Raw genomic sequence first — 12,922 nt, 5'->3', positions numbered from 1 at the left:
TTCTCCTGTCCGTTCCTGTCGGCGAGATCAGCCATCGTCCACGGGTGGAGAAACGCGGCGCGGACAGGCAGCGCGACTGCGCGTAACGCGACAATAGTCGATTCGTTACTTCGCACTCGGCAGCCTCCAGCAGAGACACGCTGGACACCGTGGAATCTCGAGTCGGAAACGGACCCTTTACTCGCTCCATTTGTCTCCGTAGAAGCGGCCGCCGCCACTCTTCGGCGAACGGTTCTCCGTGTCGGAGAACAAACGAACCGTGGAAAAATGGGCGCCATTTCTGGCCTACGAACGTCAACTTTATCCGAGGCAAGCGGATTTTTGCGGTTCTAGGATTGTTGGAAAGGACAGCCCTTGTTGGTCGAGTATGATGATGAAATTCTTCTGAAGATTTGTGGGTTATATTTGTACACGTATATCACTTTCATTTTCCTTTTAAACTTTTATTTAATAAGGTATTTTAATAGAATGAGAAATTATCGTTCATTCGCCGATGAAATAATTGAAATTATATAGTTTTTGGGTAATTGTTACTAAGAAAGCCGAGTTTTTAATTCAGAATCGTTTGTGCATTTTTATGAATATCAAAGGGAACGAAGTTAACATTACAACGTAGCTTGTATATATACGATACGAAGGACGTTCGCATTACATTTTAAAAGATAGCAACTTCTCCGATTGAAAAGGGGAGGAAAAAAGTCTATCGAATCTTATCTGAAACCGCTTAAACTCAAGTTTCATCGACGGCAAACATGTATAAAGTGATCGGGCAAAATTCCCCCCTTTTTATCGCGCGATTAAAAATCCGATTAAAAATTTATTTTTCGAGGATGCTTCGAGCCGGTTTAGATGTACACGACTTACACTAGTCCTATCAGGTTTCCCCTGCTTGCTTAACGAGGCGAAAGGGGGCAAAGGAGGAAAAACTGGAGCGGCTTTTATCGTGACTACCGGGTGTAAAGCATTTCTAAAGGGAGCGGTATCTATCGATGCTTGTCGTCGGTTTGCGGCGAGCGGAGGCCGCAAAACGTATAAACAGGTCGAGACAAGCGGGACACAGGCGGTCTCCAAGGCTTACAAACCAATTACCCCATTACCCCGTGGTGAACGCTAATATATCGACGACACGACGCGCAACAGCCTCTCTCCCCTCCCTCTTCGTATTCGAGGAGCGAGGGAGGTTCGTGCATTCTTGCAATAAAGTAATCGATTTACCGAGAAGCGACGTATCAATGCGCCGCTCAATTAGCGCATTTGAATCGATTTATAGAAGGTGTACGCCTTCCAGTTTCGAGATTGGTTAATGCGTAAAGGTTCCACGATTTAGCAGAAACATCGATTTGATTGATTTTTCTTCTCGATCGATGAATGAAGTGTATTTGGAATGGATGATATTTTAGGGGGGAATATTTTATTACATTGTTTGGATCTTATAAATTCAATCTTATTAATAAAAGTTATATTTTTCAGATTTCTCACAATTCAAGGAAATAAATATAAGTAAAAATAATAATATGCAGAAACAAGTGAAAGAATCGAATAAAAAGAATTCCTATGTTATATCCCGTTATTTATAAACAAAAATTAAACTTTTACATCTTTCATCCTTCAATAAAATTCGTTCCATCCGGATCAAATTCTTTTTAATGCGCTCTGAACGCGCATAATTCTATAGTTCGCGGCATTCCACCACGGCACATCTCTCCCCTCCCCCCGTTTATTGCTTGAATTATCATCCGCTTTCGCCCGACCAAAGCGGCGGCCAAACAATCCCAGCCGCGGCGCGCGATCATTAAAACCCCCGTGAATAATCGGTTCCACGCAAACATCGGCCATTAAATCCGCGCAACTTTCCCGTTTCCCTTTGCCCGATAACAATTTCATCTTAACAACAAGCGGACCAACCCATTAAAGAACGAACACGACTCCCTCCCTTCTGGATTAAGCTCGTTCCATAGATAGCGATCAACGGTTACGGCGATTTGATGTTTCTATAATTTTCCGTCTTAAAAAAGGGAGATAGAAAAAAAAAAGAAGAAAAGAAGGGGGGAAGATCCGGCACGGACATCGACGTCCTCGTAAGAGGATTATATCCCGGAGTCTCGCGATTTCGCGAGACATTATCCCTCCTCTCCCTTCGCGATCGTGCCATTTTTATTTCACCTTCCCCGTCGCATACCTTCCCCCTCCTCCTCCTCCGTATCCGTTCAATCGGATTAAATTCTCGTGAGGAGGATACACGGAAATACACGGGCGGGGGATTTACCTCCGGTGGACCGCGAAATAACACGGAACGAGATGTCCCTCCTCTGAATATTCGCGTTTCGAGAATGCCGAGGGGGATTACTTGGTCGTGTGGAGGGAGCGCAGGTATCGTTGAAAGATCGACGGGGACGACCGTGAACTCGTCTCCAAGTCGGAACGAAGAAGAAAAATAATTAATCCCGTGCCGCAGAAATGGGAGAGGATTACGGAGGAGGCAGGGGGAAGGGTTGGGGAGAAAAGAAAGAGAGAGAGGGAGGGGGGGAGATTGGAGAAATCTCGCCAGACCGTCGAGCAGGATTATAATCTTCGATTAATAAAGGCCTCGTAAAAAGCACGCGTGATCGATCGGTTGTTCGAGCTCGTGGAAGATCGTGGAATACGACCTGCTTCGTGCTGTTTGCACAGTACGTGCAAATATTGGCGAGGTATTATATTATTTGTCGCATTGCTTTCTCGATACACGGCATATGGATCTCGCCGCCTGTTTCTTGCCAATGATTCCTGGAAACCGAACGACGTAATAAGCTTCGCTTGAAAATCTTATTCTTTTTTTCGCTTTGTTTCTTCTGGAATTTTTTTCTTAAAATGATTGGTTAGAAGTGTGTACGTGTGGATCGAAGAAGATAGATCGAAGTAAGTTCGAGGGGAATCTTTTTTCTTTTTTATTTTTTATTTCTTCTTAAGTCTTATTGTAAGTAGAAATTACTTTATTATATATATATTATTACTGTCTTCGAAGAATTTTATTTCGCAATTCGTTGCAACGAGAATAATCGAGATAAATATTCGAGGAACGTCAGATCCAATTTATTAAATCGGCAACATACACGTGGTAATAAGGAAAGTCCCTGACGATTCTTCAAGGCTGAGTATCGATATCCTCGTTAATAATTTATGGAACGACGCGTGTCTGGAGACGTTTTCTTCACGGGAAAACGATGCGCTACCGGATTCCGATTGACGGATTAGATGGAAAAAGAAAAAGAATGCGAAAGAGAACGTCAGAAATGATAAATTTCGATCGATGAAACTTGGAAGATACGAGAGGACACAAGGAAAGGGTCGACAAAGGATGAAAATTGAATAAAACAAAAGCCAAGCTGACGAGGTGGCACGGTGCATAATTAAAACAAACAAAGAATGGTTGGAAGCGCAGAATCGAGTCTGCGGTGGGGGGGCCTTGTCGACCTTGCAACTCGAGCTCTCTGAATCTCGTGCGCGCGGATTCTCTCGCGTGGAAACCGTGCGGTTTCCTCTCTCCAACTAAAATAATCGAAGGGAACGGCATCGACACGTGAAACGAGACTGACGGTTTTTTTTTTACCTGAAATAAATTAACGAGCATGTACCGTGGCCACGTTCCTGAATTGTCTGAAAGAAAGGAAACGAGTTGCCGCGAGTGAGAATGATCGCCTTTTGAGATAACGGGTTTAATTGAAATTCGCGAAGAAAAAGAAGATCAAGAGAATTGAAGATTAACAATTCTTTCTCATAATTCCAAAAGAGTGAACATTTCACGACAGTTCCCATTCGTTGAAATTCCAAGTATCTCAATTTCTCAACCGACTTGAACGATCTTCGAGGAATTTCAAACGCTTGCTCACGCCCGAAAAAGCTCGACGTCGGATGATCGATCTTCCTTTCTAGCGGCGCGATTCTTTGAATACGAGGCGAACCTGGAAGCTTTACCTTTCGAGGATGGGCTCAAGGGCGTGCGGGAAAAGTCAGCGGGGCACCTCCTCCTCCGAGAGGAGGGAAGAGGGGAAAGTTGTTCCCGGATATTTATAACAGGCCACGAGCAACGCCACGATAAATCAAAAAACAGTTCCCCCAGAGCCGGGGATGAACTGCTGGGTTTCAGTTTTCGTTACGAGAGGAGAGGTGGGGAGGGATGAGAATAGGAGGGGAAAGAGGGAGTGGAGAAGGACGCTCAGGGCCGTGATGAATACGAGGCTGGACCTCATCTACATTCCTGAATGTACGATGCTCTCGATAATCGGCACGCCTTATCGTCTGTGACTTTGGACCCCTCATTGTTGATGGCCAACCATACGTTTCGCAATCCAGGGATCCATTTGTGAATACCGGACAAGAGGTGAATATACTCGTGCATGACTCGACTGGCGAGCACTCGCCATTGTTATTAACCGAGCTTTGTCATTACTGTTAAGTGGCGGCGCATCCCGCGTGATTGGACCGTTTGAATAATGGAAGAAGAAGAACGATTCCATGCCGCAGGTGTTAATTCTCCTCTTGTGGGATTTTAATATTGTCTCTTGGGTATTGAATCTTGAATGAGACTTTGCTTCGTGAAAATTTATCATGTTTGAATATATATATCGATTGATTCCATTGATTCTTCATTCGGATGAGATTAACAATTATTTGATCTTAGATCTTGGCGTTTAGATTTCTGGCCGATCTTCATTGTTCCGACCGCAAGTCAGGCCGATCCAACCGCAATGAACGATAAAAATGCTTCTCCATTGGCCCGTATCCCTCGCGTTATCGTGACAGCTACTCAAGAAGCTGCAGGGAGAATTGATTCGATTTCGCGTACACGGTGAGGAATGCTCGTCTCTATCCTCGTCGAGGAGAGGAGAGGATCGCGTTGGACACGAAACCACCGTTTGAATCGGGCGCACACGGGTGTGTAAGCATCGATAAAGCTTGGGCTCAACCTCGGCCTGTCCGGCCGCATTACGTCGAATGACTGGCAACCTGCCAGAACGGGATTATGCGCGCGGTAAACGCGTGTGTAATGACGGGTTTCAGGACGTGGCACGGACCAACGGCGCCCTCGACGATGATGATGATGGCTGCTCCACCCAACGCGATTCGTGGCGTTGCACGGCCAAAATTGGGCGGCCGATTCGAATAATGACCGGTATCGCGCCCGATGCGCCGATTCTCCAACATTTGCCGCCGATTGAAATGGCAATGGTGCGCGCCCTGCTTTAATCAAACGCGAAACAACGCGCGTACGTACGTGGCCCTCGACTGATTGCAGGCCCTGCCTTTCCAATCGTTCCAATCGTGCCCCAGGCCGGAATTCGATCGCGGAATACGCGAGTGGAAACTTTGAGAGAGATTTTGCAATTATCGGGATGAACGGTATCGAGCGATCAGAAGCGGACGAATCGCGTTTGCAACGCATGGTTTCGAGCAGTTTGCGAGTAGTTTACCTTGTAATCATTCTTTCTTTCAACGGAATTCGAGAATTTTAAGATCTCGCGAAGCAACCGTCCATTTACTCGTATCGAGTCAAGGATTAATTATTATTTATTCGAAAACGTATATGTAAGATAATTTTTAATCGACTTTTCGAAAATAAGTTGAAAATAACGTTTCTTAAAAATGATGATTCAATTCTTCTGGTTCGATTCAGGCAGAACAATCATGATGGACGAAACACACCTGTTGAAGAAACATCACGAATCCACGAAACAACATCCGCTACATACGTGCGCGAACGCGTCAGGTATTTTATGAGGTGCAGAAGAACAAGCCCAATCCGAAGGTCCGCGTTTCGGCTCCTCCAGATACCTCGATTGTAAACGAGACTTCGGCACGGGTTTCCTCTTTCTTCATGGCCTATTAGCTCCGTTCCATTCTGCCTCTCACCGGCCCGCTCCCTCTTCACCCTCCCCTTTCTCCACTCCTCCGGCCACGGCCCCATTTTACCCTTAGGGCCCGCGGCCTCGATCCAGGCCCCCATTGTCCGTGCTGCGTTTCAAGATGCCGCCGCTGCCTTTAATGAGAATTTTAATTACCCAATCCTGCGACTCTCTCTCTCTCTCTTTCTTGTAAAACGCTCATGGACAGGCGATCGCTGTTGCGCAACTCAACATTGAAAACTCATGCCGTGTCACTATCCGTTAACCATCCGAGGGAGTTGTTTACAGCGAGTAATACATACGGTTAAATTGCACGTGGACCGAGATCGAGCACATATGTTCCTCGCGTGTTGAACGACATTCGAGCTGACTCGAGCTGACTGGCGGGTAAAAGTGATCGATGGAATATACGATGGTATTCTCGATGCTTTCTTTTTCTTCTTTTTTTTTTTTTTATGGTTATCTTTGATCAAGCAAGAGAGGTGATGTGTTAAGTTCTTTTTTTCTTTTTTTTTCTTTTGAGAGATGAAACGATTCGCTCATTTCTTTCGAAGAATGAAGAAAATTAACGCAATAGGGATGATAGATGTTTCTTTGATATTTTCAATTTCATTTTACTTTTACATTTACAGTGTTTCAATAGTATAATATCATGTTGCGCATATCACAAATAAAATATGTGATATATCTCGTTATCTCGATATAAGTGTTTATATTCGATCGAATACAAAATAATATGAACTCAAAAATACAAGCAAGATACAAAATAAAAAGCGAAAACATATACTGTATATCAAATATCGTTTTAAACTTTTTTCTCTTTTTTTTTTCCAGACTAAAAAAAAAAATGGCCTCGAGACTAAACGATTTTTTTTTAGAAAACTTTGGCGAATGAACAATTTTGAAATTGATAAATGATACCGAAGTTTAAATTATTTTATTGTTAAATCGATCCTTAAAACGTTGTAACCACGATGAATACAGCATATCTTTTTCTGGTCTCTTCATTTCGTTATACATCATGTATTCTTGGTCATGTTTATTGTAATCCCAATTCTTTTGCTTACACGTCGTAGGTGTATATATACTCGATTGCACGAGTCCAGAAGGCCCTACGGGGACAGGGTTTGATCCCGTGTTACCCCCTCCCCCGTCTGAAGGTTTCTTCAATACGTCCATTTTGGGCAAATCGTTCTTTCCCTCGTTCGCTTTCTTCTCGTTCACGTTGGCAAAGTTGTCGGTTGAACGTTGAATAGTGCCTTCCAACGGAGCGGCGCCAGTTTTATTCCCACTATTTTTCAATGGAATCACGTATTCTTTCATAAGCGAATCACTTTTCACCGTTTCGGTGCTTGATTTCGTCTCTCGAACGGGATTAACGGTCCCCATTAACGGGAAAATATCGACCTTGTCCGTTGTTTTATTCTCGATCTTAGGGGAAGACGCGGTCACGTTCAACAATCCTATCGACATTTTCTTCTCGTCTATCAATTTTAAAATATCCTTCGACTCTTTTTTCTCGCTATTCTCCGACGGATTGGACGATGACGCGATGGAAGTTGCAGGGAATACGTTCTCCGATTTCTTGGTCAACAATGGGTGTTCAACGCTCGTTGCATTTTTTTTTAAATTTTCTAAACCGTGATCCGAAAGTGTCCCTTTCAAAGGTGCTGATCCCGTTATCCTTATCTTTTGATGTGGTTCCACGAACAGATCCCTAACAGGGTTGTTACCTGTTTGTTTCAAATTAGAATGAAGATTCGCGGTGATCGCACTCTTTTGTGCCTCAAAATTATCATCTCTCTTAACCAATGATTCTTTTTCCTTATTTTGCTTCGTTGCCTGCTCAGCTTCCACCTTTAATTCAGGTTTTTTTATTTCAATTTTAGAATCGTCTAATTTCGTTATTTTCTTTACCGGATGTGTCCTTTCCGCCTCCACGATTTTCAGCTGCTCCCCTAAATTCCTCGATTCCACCAATGTCGGTGCCTGCTTCTTGGTGGAAAAAATTTTCGTTGGTTCGATGATCTTCTCCGAGGATGAGACCGATTGTTTCGACAACAGGTCGGTTTTGGCACCCGTTGCGTTCGGCTTCCTCGACGGCACTGTCACCCCGTAATCAATCAACGTGCCGTCCTTCCTCTTCTCTATCGGTTTCATGGACTTCAGGATCTCTTTAATGCGCTGGTCTTCGCTGACCAATTTGTCCGCTTGGTCCTTAGGTGTTGCTGTTCCCTCCGTCCCTTGGCGGCCTTCTTTCTTCCCATCATAATCGACTTTGCCTGCAGACGACGATGATTTTGCTGAAACATCAGCAGATTTGTTAGCGCTACTTTTGCCTAATGCTTTCTCCTTTTTGAATACCGTGTTTGAATTCTGTACATTTGCCTTTTCAACGTGGGTATCGTCGCCCACGAGTATTATAGACTTCACGATTTTCGTCTCTGTTTTCTTCTCTTCGTTCAACTTCAATTTATCCACCTCGTGGCCAGTTTTCTGACTCTGTTCGATCAAACTCGTTTTCGTCTCGGATTTCTTCTCCACCTTCGCCTCCCGGGGGACAACTTGCACGTATTTAAGGATCTTGGGCGAGCACACCGAGCACATCGAACTCGAGGCCTCCGACTCTTTTTTCACCGGTAAAGGCGCTTTCCTACGATAACCCTTGTGCTTGACTCGAAGCTTCGACCTCTTTACAATTCTCCCGCTGTTCTTGGCATTCCTTGGCGACGCCTTAGCACCCTCCAGCTTGATCGGCGCGCACCTCTTGCCGCTCTCCTCGAGATAATTAATTATCGGCTCGGTCTCGACGATGGACGATGGTTTCCTCGTATCGTCGCCCGGATTATCGACTCTCTTCGAATCGATGGTATCGTGCTGCTTGTCCCTCGACGCGACGTCGCTGCTCATGTTATTCTCCTTTCGCAACGCGTGATCCTCATGATCCGTCTGCACCAACGGCAATGTACCTTCCAAAGAGACAGCGGTCTTCCCGCTTCCCGGGTTATTATCCTTCTTCTTGATGTTCTTGAACGAATCCTCGGACGACCACCAGGGAATGACGCTTGAGGGGATTTTATTCTCTTGCTGTGCTTTGTTGCTCAAATTCGCCTTATTCATCGTGGGGGGGAGTTGCGAGGGGCAATTTTCTTGCGGTACGGATCCTTTCTGAAAGATAGCCTCGTTAGGATTTAAATTTAATGGAATATTTCTCACGGTTAAAACATTTTCTTCTTTTGGTACTGAACCATGGATACCGGGCACGGACAACGTTTCGATTTGTTGGTGGGTCGGTGGCGGCGTGCTGGTATTCCCCGCGCTCTTATTAACATCCATCATATCTAACGTGTTTTCCAATCCTTTTATCGCAGACTCGTCCTTCCTCGCCTCCTCTTTCATCGTCCCGCCTTTCTTAATGTCAATACTGTCGAAAAGGTTCTGCGGTCTGGGGGGTTTGACGGGGGGCGGCAAGGGGGGGAAGGGTTGGCCGGCGAGACCGGTGACGGGGTGTCCTTCTTTATGTCCGCGCCTCTCGGCTGCTGGACCCTCGGGTCGTTAAATTTCGCCGCTATCTGCAGGTTCAGCACAGGTTTCGACGCCGCCGTGATCGTTCTCGATTGATCCTTCAACACGTTCGCCCGATCTTTCGACGGGATTCTTATCTCTACTTTGTCCATCGAGCTGAAAACGTCAAGCTTGTCCGCCCTCGCCACGATGCTCTTCAATTCCGAAACGGGTTTCCCGTTGATGGAAAATTCGATCTGCTTGACGGGGATCGTGTCCTCGCTGATAGATATTTGCATCGAGCCGAAATCCGTGCTCTGCTGGCTCGCGTTGCTCATCTCCATCTTGCCGGCGGTGTTCTTCTTCGACAATATTACAACCGAGAGCTGCTCCTTGGCGCTGCTCCCCACGGTTTTTGCCGCCTGCTCGTCGACGTTGATGGACACGACAGACTCGTTCTGCGAGGGCGTCATCCTCAGTTCGATTTGGGGCTCCTTCGTCGTCCCCGTTATGACCGATGTAGGCGTCTGGGAAGGCGTTTTCGACGTGCTCCCCGTCGTATTGGTCGGGCTTCCCGAGCTGACCGGCCCCCGTTTGATGTAGTCCACTATGGGGGTGGAGGAAGGAGGTTTGTCGAACGGGAATCTCGGGGGTTGCTTCGACGAATTCTTCGTCAACACGGTATTCCACGTGTTATTGCTCTCCAAGGCCTCGTCTTGGTGACTCGCCTCGTCCATTATTACCGATTCTTTCTCCTCCATCGATTTCCTCTCCTCTATGCTCTTCTTGTGCGCGTCCATCACCCTGTCCAACCACTTGGCGCGCTCGTTCACCTGCGTTGTCACCTCTTTCTTCTTCAACTTGGATTCGTCCAACGAATCCGTCTTCTCGGTGATTCGTTTCAGGTTCCTTATCACGTCGTCCACCTTCGACAACCATTGATCCTGCTCGTCCTTTATCTTCGTCTTCTCGTCCATTATAGGCAATTCGGGCTTGTCGGGTTTCTTGGCTTCGATCGAAATAGGAATTTCCTCGAGGTTCGTGGACACGTTTCGCTTGGACATCAAGTTCCCGATCCAACCGTAATAATCCTTCCCAATTTTCATCGCGTTGCTGTACCTTTCTATCATAGCAGCGTACGAGAATGATCTTTGAAGCTCGTTACCCATCGAATTCATGTTGTTATTGTATTGAGAGTAGTAACGGGAATTGGTCGTATCCTTGATCAGTTTGCCAAGATTGCTGTGGTTCGAGCAAGAGCCGTTCAAACAAACGGAGGAGATCTTCTCCCTCTTGCTCTCGTCCTGTTTCGTTTTCAATTTTAACAAAACTACGGACGCTGTACTAAACGGACTTCTATGGATGATCATCCCCATCGAATTTATGTTGTCCTTCTGGAGCCTTGAGTTCGATCCGTAAATGACCTCGTTGTAATTGGCTATCATCTGCGCGTACGATCGAGCTTCCCTGTCGTTCATCTCGTCGATTTCGTTTTGAAATTGGGCTTTCACAATTTTTCCGTCTTTCGTCAACTGTTTCTCGATGTTTCGCAGGATCGTATTACGTTTGAAGGATTTCTTTATTCGGCACATCGAGCTCTGCCTTCTGTGAATCGATTCCATCGAAAAGATTCTCTCCGATATTCTTTTGTATTGTTGCATAGTAGGCATTGTCCTTATACGGTCCAGCGAGTGAAAGTTCCTGACGGATTCGGTGATCTTTTTCGATCGGAATTGTAACAAACGACTTCGAGATTTCAAGTAACAAATTTCTGAACGTTGCCTTTTGCATATTCCGGCGTCTCGTTCGATTAACATCGGGACATCTACGAATGAACGAAATATAATTGAAAATAATTCGAAAATATTCGAAACTCGAAACTGGAAAATTATTTATTGAAGATTTGAAGAAAATGATATTATCGTATTATCATATTCGGATGTGGCAAAAAAATTTTAAAATAATCTTGCGAACGAATCTCCAATAAACGATTTTTTTCCTTTTTTTTTTTTTTTAAATTTGTACAATCTTAGAGTAAAAATTAAATGGAAAATCTTACTGGATGGAATACGTCGGGTAACGCTAATACCAAACACATATTTCAAACGATTCATTATGTTCATGGAGGGTGATTATGTTTTATATTATTTTAATATTTTTATATAGTTCGGATTTATGTAATTTATATAATTTCGATTTTTCAAAAATTCGGGATCTGGTCGGTGAAATTAAAATAGTTACTCGTAATTTTGAGAAAGAATCAAGAGAAAAATTAGAAAATGTTGATATGATCTTCCTAGCGGTCACGACATACCATGTTAAAATGTCAAATGGGTTATACGGATAATCCTATCAAACAAAGGAATTTACATCTCGATCTTGTTTCTCGAATCACTTCAAGCCAAGTAATTATGTATGCACATTCATATTATATATCATCACATTAATATTAATATTATAGAGATATTATTTTTGTAAAATTACGAACATCACCTTTTTTTCTTATCCCCAATTTGCCAATTTGCCGATTCCCGGTTAGAAACAATTTAAATACTTTAGTAGAGAGAGAGATTAAGCGGTTATCTATAATATACCATATAATATACTATAATATATTCTCTTCGATGCGAAACCTATTCTTTTTTTTTTTTTTTTTTTTTTTTTTTTTTCTAAATATTTACGAAGGAGTACTGGCAACCCTTTTGTTCGCAACTGAAACACAGTAAATAAGGCTCGAAAAATGGCACTGGCGGCACTTTTAATTCAACCGTTGGAAGTAGATCGCTTTGGGATAAGAATCTTGAGGATTGGTATTGGAAGTCACGCCGACATCTTTCACGTGGTACAATGCAACGAATCTCGATGGTCTGCTCGCTTTATCTTCACGATCTTCCTTCCATTTTCGTCGCTCCTATATGTATTTCGTGGTTCAACTCGCAGAGATCGATTTGAAAACGATTAAAACGATTAAAACGTAAAAAATATATATATATATTTTGATATATTGTATATTGTTTTTTGAGGATAAAAGGATAAAAAAATTGAGGGAAGTAGGTTATGATAGGTCTATGATATTGATCACTTAAAAAGAGAATGATTTTATTGGCGCGAATAAACATATGAATGCGTAGAATTTTTTTCTTCATATATTTATCAATATTGTCATTTTGTCATGATTAATTTAATATTTCTTAATTCTTTGTAATTGAGACAATAACTAACATTATATATTATTGTACACAAAATATCATATTAATTTTTTGAATTTTCAATTTTAGGATTAGATATATCATTTTCAAAGTTGCAGAATATTTAGGAAATCAAACTGTACATTTTTTTTTTCTGATTCCCATAAAACAATTCATAAGCAAAACAGGCAAACTACGTGAGCGTTTCAGAACTCTTGTATTATATATAACAGAGCTTGTCTGAAAGTTATCGCAAAGTCAACTGATTCATATGTTGACGTAAAAATCCACCATCGCACGTTACATATTTGCACTTTTCAGCATAAAAATCGCACTAAAAAAAATTCT

The 12,922-nt window shown here is 43.4% G+C and overlaps 2 protein-coding genes across 5 annotated transcripts in view; one reads left to right on the top strand and one right to left on the bottom strand.

Moving 5' to 3' along the window:
* The window catches only part of LOC100577393 (epidermal growth factor receptor-like), a 156,154-nt gene that overhangs the window by 103,167 nt on the left and 40,065 nt on the right, over positions 1–12,922 (top strand). The gene's annotated exons all lie outside the window — the stretch shown is intronic.
* On the bottom strand, positions 1,537–11,293 carry LOC113218874. The gene is given in 2 exon segments (XM_026441429.1): positions 1,537–9,347; positions 9,350–11,293. Coding segments are annotated over 2 exon segments (4,392 nt in total). The 5' UTR covers positions 11,204–11,293; the 3' UTR covers positions 1,537–6,809.

This window comes from Apis mellifera, linkage group LG6, assembly GCF_003254395.2.
Source record: "Apis mellifera strain DH4 linkage group LG6, Amel_HAv3.1, whole genome shotgun sequence".
In the NCBI taxonomy this organism is placed as follows: Eukaryota; Metazoa; Arthropoda; class Insecta; order Hymenoptera; family Apidae; genus Apis; species Apis mellifera.
This window is presented reverse-complemented; position numbering and strand designations above follow the sequence as displayed.